Source organism: Drosophila eugracilis, unplaced genomic scaffold (assembly GCF_018153835.1).
Source record: "Drosophila eugracilis isolate 14026-0451.02 unplaced genomic scaffold, ASM1815383v1 contig_513, whole genome shotgun sequence".
Classification (NCBI taxonomy): Eukaryota; Metazoa; Arthropoda; class Insecta; order Diptera; family Drosophilidae; genus Drosophila; species Drosophila eugracilis.
This window is the reverse complement of record NW_024573387.1, coordinates 23,164-36,812: the sequence shown is the minus strand read 5'-3', so window position 1 is coordinate 36,812 and position 13,649 is coordinate 23,164. Positions and strand designations below refer to the sequence as shown.

Genomic DNA, 13,649 nt, shown 5'->3' with positions numbered 1-13,649 from the left:
TTCATTAATGTTTAATACTGCTAAAAAGCGATTCAGGACCTACCTCGGACCAGGACTCCACGCGCCACACACCCTTGCACCGCTCATTGTAGCATTCCTGCCGCATGGCCGGCCGCTCGTATTCGTCGCAGGCGCTTCCCTCGGTGCCGTTCTCATAGCGGCAAGTCACCTCGCGGCGCTGCACGGCCGTATTCCTTCCGTGGCAGCGAGACCGATGGCAGGGCGACCACTCGGCCTTGCTCCACTGCGGACAGGCCTCGTTGCCGCAGCTCTGGAACAAGTCGGGCAGCTCCAGGCCGTGGGCGGAGCACTCTGAATTATCCACGACATCGTTTTCGGTGTCGTCGTCACTGCTGCCGGAGCTCCTGTCCTTTGCCACTCTCTGGCAGCTCACCGTGCGTCGCTTGGGGAGTAAAGGAAAAAAGTGAGTAAGATTCCTTTATTGTATCCCGCGGAAGGGGGAATGGGGACCCTTGGCTGTTAAAATATTTAATCCTGCTCTTGATTTTATGGGCCCTTTGGAGGCGACTCCCACAGTCCTGTGCAATCGGCTAATTATTACATAAATGTCGTTTGCTGCCTTGGGAGGTACTTCCCTTTCTCTTTTATGGCATTCCGTTTGCCTTTGGCGATAAAGCATCAGGCAAAGAGGCAATCCCTTGTTTAAAATATATCGGTTAAATATAACCGATAACATATAATATAGGAAATGTAAAAAGAACTAAAATGCAACAACAGCCTGCAATGATTTTGAGGCGAATGGCTACCTTTGAGGTGCTCAGAACATATCAAATAGTCGTACTATTCGAGGTCTTACAGTACTCCCTTTTACTGAACATATTTAACTATTATTTAGTTATTCTAACTTAAAATAATATAACTAGCTTTAACGAAGGAGATTAATCAATTACCCGCCCACTCGGATCCTTGGTTATCGAACTCCTCAACAAGTTTCCACCTCCCATTGACTGATTCTATGTTTATTAATCAGGGTGGACCCTATTCTCGTCCTAACAGTACATAAGCACCCACTCCACTCACCTGCAAACCGCTGCCAGCTGCTCCACATTCCTGCGAGCACTTGGACCACTCGCCCAGCATCCATTTGTAGACGAAGCCGCCGCTCTCGAGGCTCGGCACAGCCGTTGTCGTGGTTGCCGCTGCTGTTTCCCATCGAGCGTGCGGCATGTGTGGCGGGAAGTCCTCCGCTTCTGCATCGGCTTTGGGTTGCCCCTTCGATTCCGTCTCCGGGTCCTGGTTCGAGGGCAAATCGGTACGAGTGGGTCCTGCCTCTGTGTGCCGCTCCTTGGCCAGCGCACGCATGGGCTCGTCCTGTTCGAAGTGGGTGCCTTCTAAATCGACGCCGTATTTAAGCGCCTCGCCTTGTAATAAGTGCTGGCCACGCGAGTCCTTGAAGCGCTGCAGCGGCCATAGCAACTGTGGACGGGAGATTCGTTAGCATCGCCGTTGGAACATCCACCTACGAGTATGCATCTCGGGGTCAAGCCAGCTGTGCTTGTTGTTCGATATGCCAGGCCAGACTCAGTGCTCAACGGCCACTGCGCTTCCGTTTCCGCTTTCCCGACGACCATCAATCTACAGAGGCACATGCATAGCTGAATGTGTAGGGGTGGGTGGTTAGATGTTTGGCTGGGCAGGGGGTGGTGGAAAGGTGGGATGTTTCATGCATGAACACTCGAATTGCCCTCATCAATTGCTTCATGTTGACTGACTACGAACTGCGAAATCCGATTAGTCTCCGAACACACGATGCTGTTCGTACTCCCACCCACGTCCGCCCTCTAATTTCCCCTTTGTGTGAGCCCCCGAAATTTGACTACCAAATGCAGCAGTGGGTTTTTCGGCCGAAAGTACTCTGTCAGCGAGCTAACCCGGTTTGTTAAATCCACCTAGATTAGAGTGCTGGTGGTGCTATCAAATTCCCACTGTCTATAAGGGGAAGGATAGATGTTTTCATCCTTGCTTGTTAATGAAATAAGTTCCATAGGACATTGCTCGGCGTTTTCGAAGTACAGATGACTGAGCTTATTTCCCTTATTCCACTCAGTTGAATCTTCGAACCGAAACCCACACGAACGACATCGTAAATTCCATTTTTGGAAGCTCGTAAAGTTTCATAATTTCGTGTGTGGCACGAATCTCCAACCTATATCCCAAAAATTGTCGTTTGCACTGTGACTCCGTTGGTAGTCTTCCTCACCTCTCCCCTCTCTGAACTCATTGTCAAACACTATGGTCCTTGCAACGTCAACGTCAGCTCTCTGGTCGTTTGCATTTACAGCTGCCCAGAGCCGATGCCGCAGCATTGTGTGGGTGGGCCTGGTGGGTTGGGGGGTCTGGTTGGTCTGAGGCACACAAAGATGATTTCCCAAGAGCCACTTGAAACCGACAAATGCGCCTGCATAGTTTCTGTTGTTGCTGCATTGTTGGCTGCATCTGCTGCGCTTTTATTTGCCGCACCCCTTTGTCATTTGTTGGCCAACAAGAGGAGCGACAATGACAATGACGCCTCCGCCAACGCCCCCATTGCCTTTTATTGTTGTCACACCGCAATCGGAATCGTTGCCTGTTCTTCCTGTCCCTGCCACTGCTTGGCTCTTGTCAATATTGCAGCATTTCGCAGTGGCTGCCAGTATTGGAATTTTCGGGTCTTTCGGGTGTTTGTCCTCCTATGAGTGCCATGCGTTCCGCCTGTGCAACTGTAATTAGCACAGAGTTCTTGCCCTGATTTTGCCCAACGAGGTAGCCAGATTATTGTTACAAAATGTTATGGCCATTTTGAAGATACATGGAGCGGAAGTGCGGTTGCAGTTTCCGCCTGAATAAATACAAGTTCGTTTTAATCAGAGAGCTCTTATCCTGGAAGAGAAGTGAGAGGTTGTTGGGTGTGTAAAGTTAGTACCTTATTTCAGAAGGTAGTTCAAGTTCTAGTGATTTTCTGCCATAGCTGGTTTATGGCCCGATGGTAATTTTATAGACCATAGAACATCACAAATTTTGTGTACACCTCATAAATATGCGCATTAATATCTCCGCCTTCGACTGTTAATTATGTGCTAAGGCTCCAACGACTTCTAGTCGCCATCTCCGTTGCCGTCTCCGTCTCCGTTCCAGGATTTAACTGCATTCAATATATACAGCACAGACTCATTAGCAACTTTGGCATATACCAACAGCCAGCATTGGGCCACGCACATCGTTAAATTCTCACGCCTGACAGGCGGACCCAGCTCTGGCGGAGACAGACCCTAGCCGAACCGAGCTGAAGTAAACCCAACCCAACCCGTAGCAGTGCAGTTTTCGACTCAGATGTATGTCATTTCATTTAATTTAAGTTTAAATGTTGCCAGCAGCTTGCGCTCTCTGCGAATAAATGAAAACAAGCCTTGCTGCCAGAGAGGAAAACAAATGCGGCAAATGGCATGGAGTTTAAGTGGAGCGCGGCTAAAATGCTAAAATACTGAAATGCCTCGGAGGCTGAACTCGGCGGATGCTGCATCCTACATCCTACATCCTGCATCCTGCTCCCCATCCTGCCATTAATAAATAGTTGCAATCAAAATTAAAAGCCAGCAAATGCCTGCGCTTTTCACTTGTTTTAAATCATTTACGCCCGACATGACGAATATGTGGCACCAGCAGGACAGCCGCCAAAAGGGGCGTGGCATGGTGTAAGGGACCCTCTGGCTCTTAAATTTATTATCGCGCTTTAGCGCCCTGAGGTCAAAAACCCGACCGAAGCCCAGCCATATTTGATGTTTTGCCAAATAAAAAGAAATTAGTTGTTCGGAGTGGGCATGGCCTAATATAATTAATAGGCCAAAAGCTGGGCCATAAATTATGGCCGCCAAAAGACGGGGCCAGCCTGCAGTTACTTAGCTAATTAGGAATGCGCAAAGCCAACTACACCGAACTAACTAGAGCCGTTCGATGATGACTACGATGAAAATGCATTATCCTGCTCGGACAATTATTTGTATTCTGAAAGCTAATCAATGAGAGGATTCAGGTGCCGGGCCAGAAGCCATGGAAATCCGCAACCCAGAGGAGGAATTCTGGCTTTATTAGCAGAAGGATGCCTGCCCAGGACTGCTAATGAGCAGCTCTAGGAATCCCGCAGGCAACAATGCAATTAAACATGAAATGGCCAGGATTTGCATTCACAGATCTCCAAGGGGGGCGTGCAGAGGGAAGGTTCATAAAAGACAGGATATTATTGAATGAAACGGACGTTTACTGCCTCCGTAAGGAGTTCAACACTTTGGCCGGGAAATGAGGGGATGGCTTCGCAGATCGAATTCCATTGTGACCAGATGGATGGTGGGTTAAGAGATGGAGAGAAGGATAGGTCCTTGTGAGAAATTTAATTGGCTCATTAGCTTGAGGATGCTAATAATCCCCTTGGCCTATCGGATTTCTATGCGGAATTCAGTTCATCTGTGAATGGATTACCTTTTTCCTTTATTTCTTCAACACCAACTCAAGTTTATGCCTTCACAATATTAATATAAATCTTAAAATGTTTAACTCTCTTGATTTTCTAATAAACTTGCGTTAAGTTGCGGATCCTTTCCGCCTGCGTAGATAAATTTCTTCCCGATTCCCTAATTACCAAATGCAAATCTCACTTCGGCCACAAACATATTTCAAGTTTGTGTGACTTATTAGGCCAGACCTTGATCATATCAGCTCATGCAATAACTCTGGAGCTAACCAAGACATTATCTCATAAATATTGCACTTAATTTGCTTGTCAACATCCTCGCCTGCAAAACTGCACATGAAAGTGGGAATTTCCACGCATTTCACAAAGGCCAATAAAGTGCGACTTTAAGTCGCTTTCATGGGGAGCAAATGAAATGCAAATGCATTAAATATTTACCAATTATGAGAAATGGCTATTATGACCAGCCAGGCGCAAAAAGAGATGGACTGGAGGAGGGTGCGGGCGGCGCAGAAAGTTAATCAAAGCGCCGCAAACTTTCGACCCAAATTGTTTTATTGTCAACCGCCCCGCCTCACCACGCCCACAAATATTCCGACAGCCGGCATATGGGATAGTTTGAGTGCGTATCTGACGGCTTTTTAACCACTGCATATTTTTAGTGGCTTTCGTGCTGGTGGCTGGCCACGGGAATGTGCTGCAAAAATGCCGGCAAAATTAGTTATAATCGCCCTCTCTGTTTGGCTGATTGTATCTCCGCTCCGAGCACTACTCCAAGTTGCTGGGCGGCTGTGGGGCATACAATTTTCCGGTAACTAGCTTTGATAAATGCCGCCCGAAAGTGTCGCCGTATCACAGAACCCACCAGCATCCGCAGGACTGCACTCAAAGTTCCCGACTGGGATTGGGATTGGTATTGGGTTTGGACTAGTCTGCCGGACCGTGCGACTTGCCTGGCCTGGCATCATAAATTATTTTTGCCTAATCTGCATACTGCGATGGGAGCGTCTACTCAACTCTGCCAGCAGTTGAGCTTTCGGTCGGTTTGTGTGGTAATATTTCGACCTGCCCTTTCCCCGGATTTCGTGGAGGAGGTTACTCGGCGGATGAAGAGCACTTCTGCAGGACAGCACAGCACAGTACGAGTGGAAAGAACTCTTCCGGCCGCTTACTGTCAGTAAAAATGTTATGCATTGAGCTTGACTATTTCTATTACATTTTAACTTAAAAAATTGGTAGTTCTGGGGAGTTAACTCGTTTCTGATTTGAAACTGAAATCCCCTTTCCAGTAACATTCAAAGCAATGTTTTGCCTATTTAGTAATACGATGACCTCATTTCGTTTGATATATACTTTAACCATGCAAAAATACTTGTTTTGTTATTTTAAAATACACAACGGTGTCCACCAACATTCTCTCTGAGCTGTGTCCACAAATCAGCTCCTGCATTCGTGTTCCGTTTTATGGATAAACTTTCCCCACGCTTAGGTTCAGCTGCCCAACTAGACTCGACGGTTTCATTCATTTTTTATTGCATTATAAATTTCAGCTGAAAACTACGACCACTGCAAGAACACATCCTCTCGAAAATTGTGTGCTTTTCAGGTGCAGAGACGACAAACCCATTGACTGATAGCTGAGTTCTAAGCCCAAATTGTTGGCATTATTCAAATAAGTTTTATGTGGTGTTCAGGGAGATGGGCAAAGTTGCTGTTGGGGAGCTGGGAAAAGCTCTGTTGGGTCGCGGAAAAAAGGATGCGCAAAAAAAGTTTTAGAAAGTTTTCGAACTTTTGTGTGTGAAAATAATTTCCATACATTTTCGAATATTTTTCGGACGGTTGGAGTGGAGACGGCACTTACTCAGCCGGCATATCGAACAACCTTTGGCTAAAGGCTCTTCGGGTAGAGATATAATTAATTAGTGATTATTTCGTATTTAATAACTAGTTTTTGTAAAATATAAATAGTTTATAAGATGAAATAAAACCATGCTTAGGACAAACAATGGAAGACCAATTCAGGCAAAACCAACTCTTAAAATAAAAGTAAATGAAAGGCATGACAGGTTTCATGACCTCAAAAAGTAAAGTGTGCTTTAAGATCGTGTTTTGCAGATAAATTAAACTCCAGAAATATTTACTATCGCTAATCTGTTCTAGTTGAAAATGTGTAGCCCAAAAAAAGATTAAAAATTTGCATAAAACTGCACAGAAAATATTTACATGGCTGCAGCTTGCAATCCGATTGATTGACAATTTGATTTATCGTAATTCGATTTTAACTACTTTTTTGTATTTTATCTTAGCTGTTTTGTGTTTGGCACTTAAAATCATTTGCATATGCTATTTATTTTGAAAGGGATTTCGTAGCACAGATAATTAATGTGGAACTGCAGGAATTAGGCTGGTGACATAGCACTATTAATAACGATTAAATGTTAAGTTTGATAAAACGATTTAAAATGCGTTTGCGAGCACAAAAAAGCTTCTTAATTTGGTGGCAGGCAAATCTGAATGCAAATCTCCATAAAGCTTGCTAAAATATTATAAGTTGACTTTCACGTATTTTAGATAGGATATTCCTTTTAGCTTTTAGACCAATGGTTTGCCAATTCACAGAGTGTAAAATGCATACAAAAAGCCGAAAAAAATGTCTTTGATGGCGCGCAAAAAGTTGCCCGAGGGCGAGTACCAGGAGAAAGGGAAATTTAATACAGAATTTTTAATTAAATATTGCGCGATGCCAATTTCTTGCTCAGGGGTGGGGGTGGCTTTATCAGGTAAACTATTTACGCGCCGAGAAAGGAATGGAAAGTGTTTAATGTGTAGTGGAGTCAGGCAAAAGTGTGGTATTTATTGGAAAGGTTTACCTACGTTGCATTCGTTTGGGTTATATCAGAATTGGTTCCCGTGTTGGTGTTTAGTTTGAATGTTGTTCGTGTGGTACAATATATTTCAGAGGGCCCCCGAACAAACCGAACAGTAAAGAAAAATATTGATGTCGGAATATGTGAAAAGAAAGACAGAGTTTTTAAATCATCGGTGGGGGAGAGATATTTGACTAGTCTTCACCTGTAAAAGTCATGCAGTAGAAATGATAAAAATGACAGAAAACCATGCAAAGCCTTTAAAATGGCAAATGACTGAAATTATAAAAAGGAATGCCTTAATTCTTAATTAGCTAATATTAACGGTTGCAATGATAACGGTAATCAGTTAGTCTTACTGTGAGTTGCAAAATAAACTTGAGAGCTCACCCAGATTAATCACTCCCTTAACATATCATTTTCAAATTCTTTTTTTCATGTTAACTCTCATTTTGAATCACAATTCAACCATCAGCCTTAAAGTTGAAATATATAATGCCTTATGTGCAGGATAAGGTTTTCTGCTCCCCAGTTCCTGTCCAAGCCAAGCCTCGTTTTATCTCCTAATAAGTTGTCAGCTTGTTCAGGCCAACTTAAGCAAGACCACCGCAAATCCCACAAAGATGCCAAACAATGAAACATGCAAAACAAACAAAGATAAAACAGCGAACATGTGTACTGAGACAAAGCCGGGCTTACAGGTCTCTAACCGATGCGCCCAATTTTCAGCATCAGTATGCTCTGTCATTTGACAAATTGCAACTGCTGCTCGGCAAAGAGAGACAATCAAATTGGGCTGAAGACAAATATGCACACGTTGCCCCATTTATATGCAGCACTTTGCCAATTTGCACGGCCCACGCCCACTCCGAGTGCACTAATTACACGCATGCAAGGCAAGATTCGTGGATGAGAGTGTGAGTGCCCCTCGGCAGAGCCAGAATTAATGAAATGAAAGCAAACAAATCAAAAAGCCACCGAGATCAGGAAGTGGCAAAAGGAGTGCGGGCATCCAAGGAGAAAGAAAGGAGTGAACTTAAATAAAAACAATCGAACGGAAAACCAGAGGCCTGGCCGAAATGAAGGGTCGAACGAAGAGAGGATGCATTAAAGATGCGTCTCACCTGGAGATTGCTGAGCAGGGCCTGGAAATAGGGCATGGCCAGCAGAGTCCTGGTGCGACTACTCCCGCTGCTGGCGCTCGCCGGCTGTGGAACCCTGTCCTCGGAGTGCACTAATTGCGAGTGCTGCCGATGCACGCCCGCGCACGCAGATAGAGGTGTTTGGGATCGGGATTGGGTTGGGTTAAGGAAGAAATATGGCGAAAATAGTTATTAAGTGTGACGTTATTTATTAGCAATATGTTGTTTTGGCTTAAAGTTATGGTTATGCTGATGTGGATATGGCGTAATATATTATGGGAGATTGTGCTGGGGCGACAGATGAAGTTTGGTGGCTTCGGTGGTGTTAGTGGGAGCGGGGAGATTCTGGAGAGCAATTAAAACGTTTCAACCTGAAAGCGAATGCATTTAAGTCGGGCTGTTTAATATGACATGTTTTCGGCTTGCAAAAGTATTAGATGTCAGTATCAAGTTTTGAATAAACCTGTTATTATGTTATGTTAAGGTTAGAGAGTTAGTTATCGCCGTAAACCGAATTATTAGAACTAAAGTTGACTGTCAGTAGGAATGACCTAACACGTTGTTTCAACATTGTTTCATCCGAGCTCCAACTTTCTTTGGGCATGACAACATTTTGCAATATCGAATAAAAACTCACAATTCCTGCCTTCAACTACAACTCAATCAAGGTATTTACGCTAATTCTTGGCTGCCTTTTCACCAGAGAACGGGATAACCGCAATGTGACCCGCAAAACAGCACCCAGAGTCATTCGCCAGACAAACAGCAATTTGGCCAGGTAGTGTTGGCCCGGGCAACTGAAGGAAGATTCGAATCCTTATTACTTGCCTCCCTGAAACAAGGACAAAAGGAGACCATTTCTGCCAGGGTATGCCTCATCTATTGTTGTTTACGAAGGAACTGTTTGAGTCTTGGTTTACTTTCTCTCTGCTCCAATCCACTCTGCTCGGCTTAGCTGTGTCCGCTCCTCTCCGGCAGACAACAGTACGTATACGTATACGTATACGTAATTTCATTCTAAAGAACATTATATGTTTGGCCAGTGGAAAAAGATAGAGAGAGGAGCAAACAAAGCGGAACGGGAGACGGGAGAGGCAGATACAAATCTAAACTGCCAACAGTTGGCACAGATATTTATTCTGTTGATATGAGGCAACCCGAAAGAAATGGGCAAAGCCAAGTGGAAAAACTATCAAATTACGGAGATGTTGACATAGTAAAGGGACCAAGGGAGCGACTGAGACCGCAAATCCAATACACAACGAAATTGTGTAAACTCCGAAAGGACAGCGTCGGACAACGGCACTCGCACTGGCAATCCGCCCGCTCCCGCACGTCTCCGGAACATATTTAAAACGTAAGCCCGACGTAGGCAACGACGTTGATCGAGTGGGACAATCATAACTGAACCGAACACTACTCACATCGTCCTCCATAATGCTGCTATCCGCATGCTGAATGCCGTCCGACTTGGGTCTCCGATTCCGTTCCCTGCCATTCTGCAACCGCTCCGACTGCTGCTGCCTGCGACGTGTGCCCTGCTGCTGCGTCGACCTGCAAATACGAGGAAGGGTAAAGGGGCATTAAAATCAAAGGTCTTATATTAGGCCAGCATTCCAGCTCCGTTTCGGACCTGGAAGATGTCAAATGCAGATTTCCGTTCCCACACCCACAAAGACCTGTCGAGTGCCACTTCGTGGCGGCCTTTCTTGCCCCTGCCACACCTTTTACCATGCCCAACACTTTGGAGGCGTTGTAAATTTCATTTTTTAAGCGTCATTGGTGGAAAGAGCTTGTTTGAGGTGTCTTTGAATATACTCATGCAGCCTCATGCACAGCCAAGCAAGTTTCCCTGCAGGTTCAAAGACACTTATTTGGTTCCCTTAAAGGCTTCACTTAGTTCATTTTACCCGCAGGAGTTTTCCTACTACAAAAGGCATATCATTTTTGAGTACATCTATCAAGCTACAAAGTCTGATTTTTCGGAGTTGGTAACAGCGCCTATCTTCTGTAAAATTACACTAATTAATTTGGTGTTTTCCCTGTTTATTTTAAGTGTCAAACTCACATTGGAGAAAGCATACCAACGAAGGACAATGCCCTACCTTCCAAGCGTACTTTCAAGTTATAATTTCAAACTAAATCATATAAATTGAAAGCCAAATATTGCAATTTATTTCTTTTGCGACCCTTATAAACGAAATTCATCACTCAATTTGTGTTTTCCTCAGCACTTATATTCCCACAAATTTGCTTTATATTTGCACATACGAGTACTTGCGTTGCAGTTCACTTCCAGACGCCTGTTTAAGTTCCCTTTTAAGGAAACATAAATAATAATTTAAAAGTGATGCATTATAACAATATATCAAAATACACACCAAAGGGCGGTCAAAGAACCAAAATCCAGCCCACTAAGCAGAGGCCCTTTCGGTCCTTTTCGGAAATATTTGCATATTTCCTGCAGAAAATTGACAGAAATGATTCCCTGTGCGTGTGTGCATCTTTTTTGCCAATAAAAGTAAAGAAAAACCCGTTGGATGCAACCATTTCTCAGCCGCAAAGATATAAAATATGTATTTGAAATATTTAAAATGCGATCAAACACGAGCCCCCACCTGCCTGCCACGTGCACTGCGTTACATTTTGGCATTTCGTTTCCACACCGTGGAAGCCAAAAGTTGTGACACGCTTTTCGCATTCAACGAACACGTTGATGATGCATTTGAAAACCAGAAATACCACCGTAAATTTGAAAACGTTGCCATGCCCCCTGCCTTTTTGGGAATGTTGGAAAGCCTGCGGCTTTGGGAAAATGCATTCTGCTATTGGCTGTTTGCTGTTTACTTTAAACCATTTGCGTTAAGCAGCTGGAACATGGGGACAAGGGGGTCTACATATGGAATTGTTGTCTCTATACAGGAACATATATAAATTGCCCTTCTACCTATGCAGGAGCCACTGTAATTTTTGGCATGTTAAACTCCTGACCCAACCCGTAACCCAAATTGCGAAATAAGCCGCGCACACGTGTGCGTGGGTATGCAGTTTGGGGGAGGGTTTCGGAAGGGTTGCCTGGCAAAGGGGTTGGTTGTGAAGAGGCTACTCAATAGTGTTAAACATTGAAGAGCTTTCCAGAGAAAGCGTGAGAACTGAAGATGCAGAGCGAATGTACTGCGCAAATGATTTTCAACGACTTAAGAACTCCCTAAAATGGCATCCAAAATAGATAACATCAGATAAAGTTTATATATTCAGGGAACACCGTCTTAAGGCATTTGATTGGTTCAATGAAAGCAACAAAGTGCGTGCCTAGCCCAGCTTACCCTTGACTGGCGAAAGGATATTCAGCCACGTGAACATAAAGTGTCAGAGCCAACTTCTGTTAGTGGTTCCGCCTCAAGAGGGGCGGATTTAAGCAAGGTGAGCCAACTAAGTAACCATAAAATTTACTTAGAGTTTGTTTTGTTTTTATTATTTGTTGCTTTTGCTGCTTGAGGGCATAAAACTTTAATGCAAGGGAAAGGCAAATACACAAACACAAACGGAAACCCAGCCAGGAAAGCAGAACAAGGGAAAAGGTGTGCTGGATGTAACACTCAGGCAGCGACTAACGGTGATAACACGCATACGCAGCGTTGGCAGTTGTAGTAGCGGGTTGCCGGAGGAGAGAGGAAAAGGCTAGATAAAGACATGACAGGGGGCGGACGGAAGAAGGAAGTGCATAACTGACCAGTACTAAGCGGTTGCCACTGCACCGCAGCAGTAAAGGCGCGAATGCTGCTTACTCCCCGCTGTTCCCCAGCGGAAGTGCCAGTTCGACTCAAGAAAAAGAAGAAAATACAAGGAAGCACAAGCCGGTAATAACGGGACAGCTAAGGCACTCTCCATCTAAATGGCCAGAGTAGGAGGGAGGGGGAACCCAGTCAGAGATTAGGTTAGAGCTAGGATGTTGTTAAGCTGATGCTGCAACGTCGGTAAGGGAAAATGCAAAGTGCCCGAGCAAAACTGTCCATTTGCTCTATCACTGGGAAATGAGGGATGTGAAAATGGACTTTACAAGTTACTTTATAAGCGGAAGCGCCATTTGCAAATAAAGTACTAACGAAAGTGATTTCCGGAACTTGTCGCCAATTTGTTGTCAATGAATATGCCTTACAATCATATAGGTTTATTTCAAGAAGCATCGTTAAAAAAATAAAGGAGCCAACCCTCTAAAGTAGATAAGTTTTCTAATTAAAAACTATGTTGGCTCTTCTTTCTCACCGTTCCCATTTGGTAAAGCCAATCTAAGATAAGTAATAATAATAATATTTTTGATAAATCAGTAAAAAGATTCAGGGTATGTCAAAACAAGGAAAATTACGCTTAAAAGCAGAAAAATCATTTTCTAATTGCGAAAAGGAAATATTAATAGGAGTGTTGCACCAACTCCTTCCTTTACACTTTTAAGTCAAATGCTTCTATTCATGACATTCTAAACGGTCTTCCCTGCTTTATGTTGATTTCCAAATTAGAGGAAACTAAACATTTTTGGAATTCGAAAAAATGCATATTTAGTTGTGAACATTCTGATTTCCAAGAGACTTATCTGGCATTCAACATTCAGTATCGTTGTCTATGTTTCTTAAGTTTATACAGAATATAAGCAATCTTTTTTACGCGATTTATGGAAATGCGAAATAAGTTTGTAGAGCCAAAGAACAAAAAAGTATGTTGCATAAACAGATCGATCAAAAATCATTTTACTTCCAACCTGAAATCATTTCAATGGACCGGCCCAGGCACTTGATTTATTTTCCTAAATAACCAGACTCTAACCCCATCACGATAATGCAAAAGTAACGCCCCACACTAAACCCGTCCAATCTGCGAGTGCTCAAAAGTCAGAGGCTTAGCTTGGAAACTTTTCGGAGAAGGTCGCACGGCAGGCCGCTTACTTACCCATTAGCGGGGCCATCAGTTCCACCTCCACCGGAAATGCCTGTCGCACCCACCGACGTCATGTCCGCCGAGGTGAGAGCCTCCGTGCCGCTTCGCTCACGCACCAGCCGATCTGGGAAAATCAGGAAGGGGAGAAGAAGTTGTTAAGACGAACAGGCTCATTAGGGACATGAAAGAGCTGGGCAACCATTTTTTAAATTTAAGGTACAAGCCAAAATTATAATGTTTCAT

General features: G+C 44.1%; 1 protein-coding gene across 1 annotated transcript in view; it reads right to left on the bottom strand.

Moving 5' to 3' along the window:
- The window catches only part of LOC108114824 (protein madd-4), a 33,265-nt gene that overhangs the window by 1,977 nt on the left and 17,639 nt on the right, over positions 1-13,649 (bottom strand). The window contains exons 12-16 of the mRNA XM_041819277.1: positions 13,419-13,530; positions 9,899-10,028; positions 8,457-8,579; positions 1,042-1,437; positions 44-403 (exon numbers count right to left, since the gene is read on the bottom strand). Of these exons, the coding sequence (XP_041675211.1) occupies positions 44-403; positions 1,042-1,437; positions 8,457-8,579; positions 9,899-10,028; positions 13,419-13,530 (1,121 nt within the window). The remainder of the gene's footprint in view (positions 1-43; positions 404-1,041; positions 1,438-8,456; positions 8,580-9,898; positions 10,029-13,418; positions 13,531-13,649) is intronic.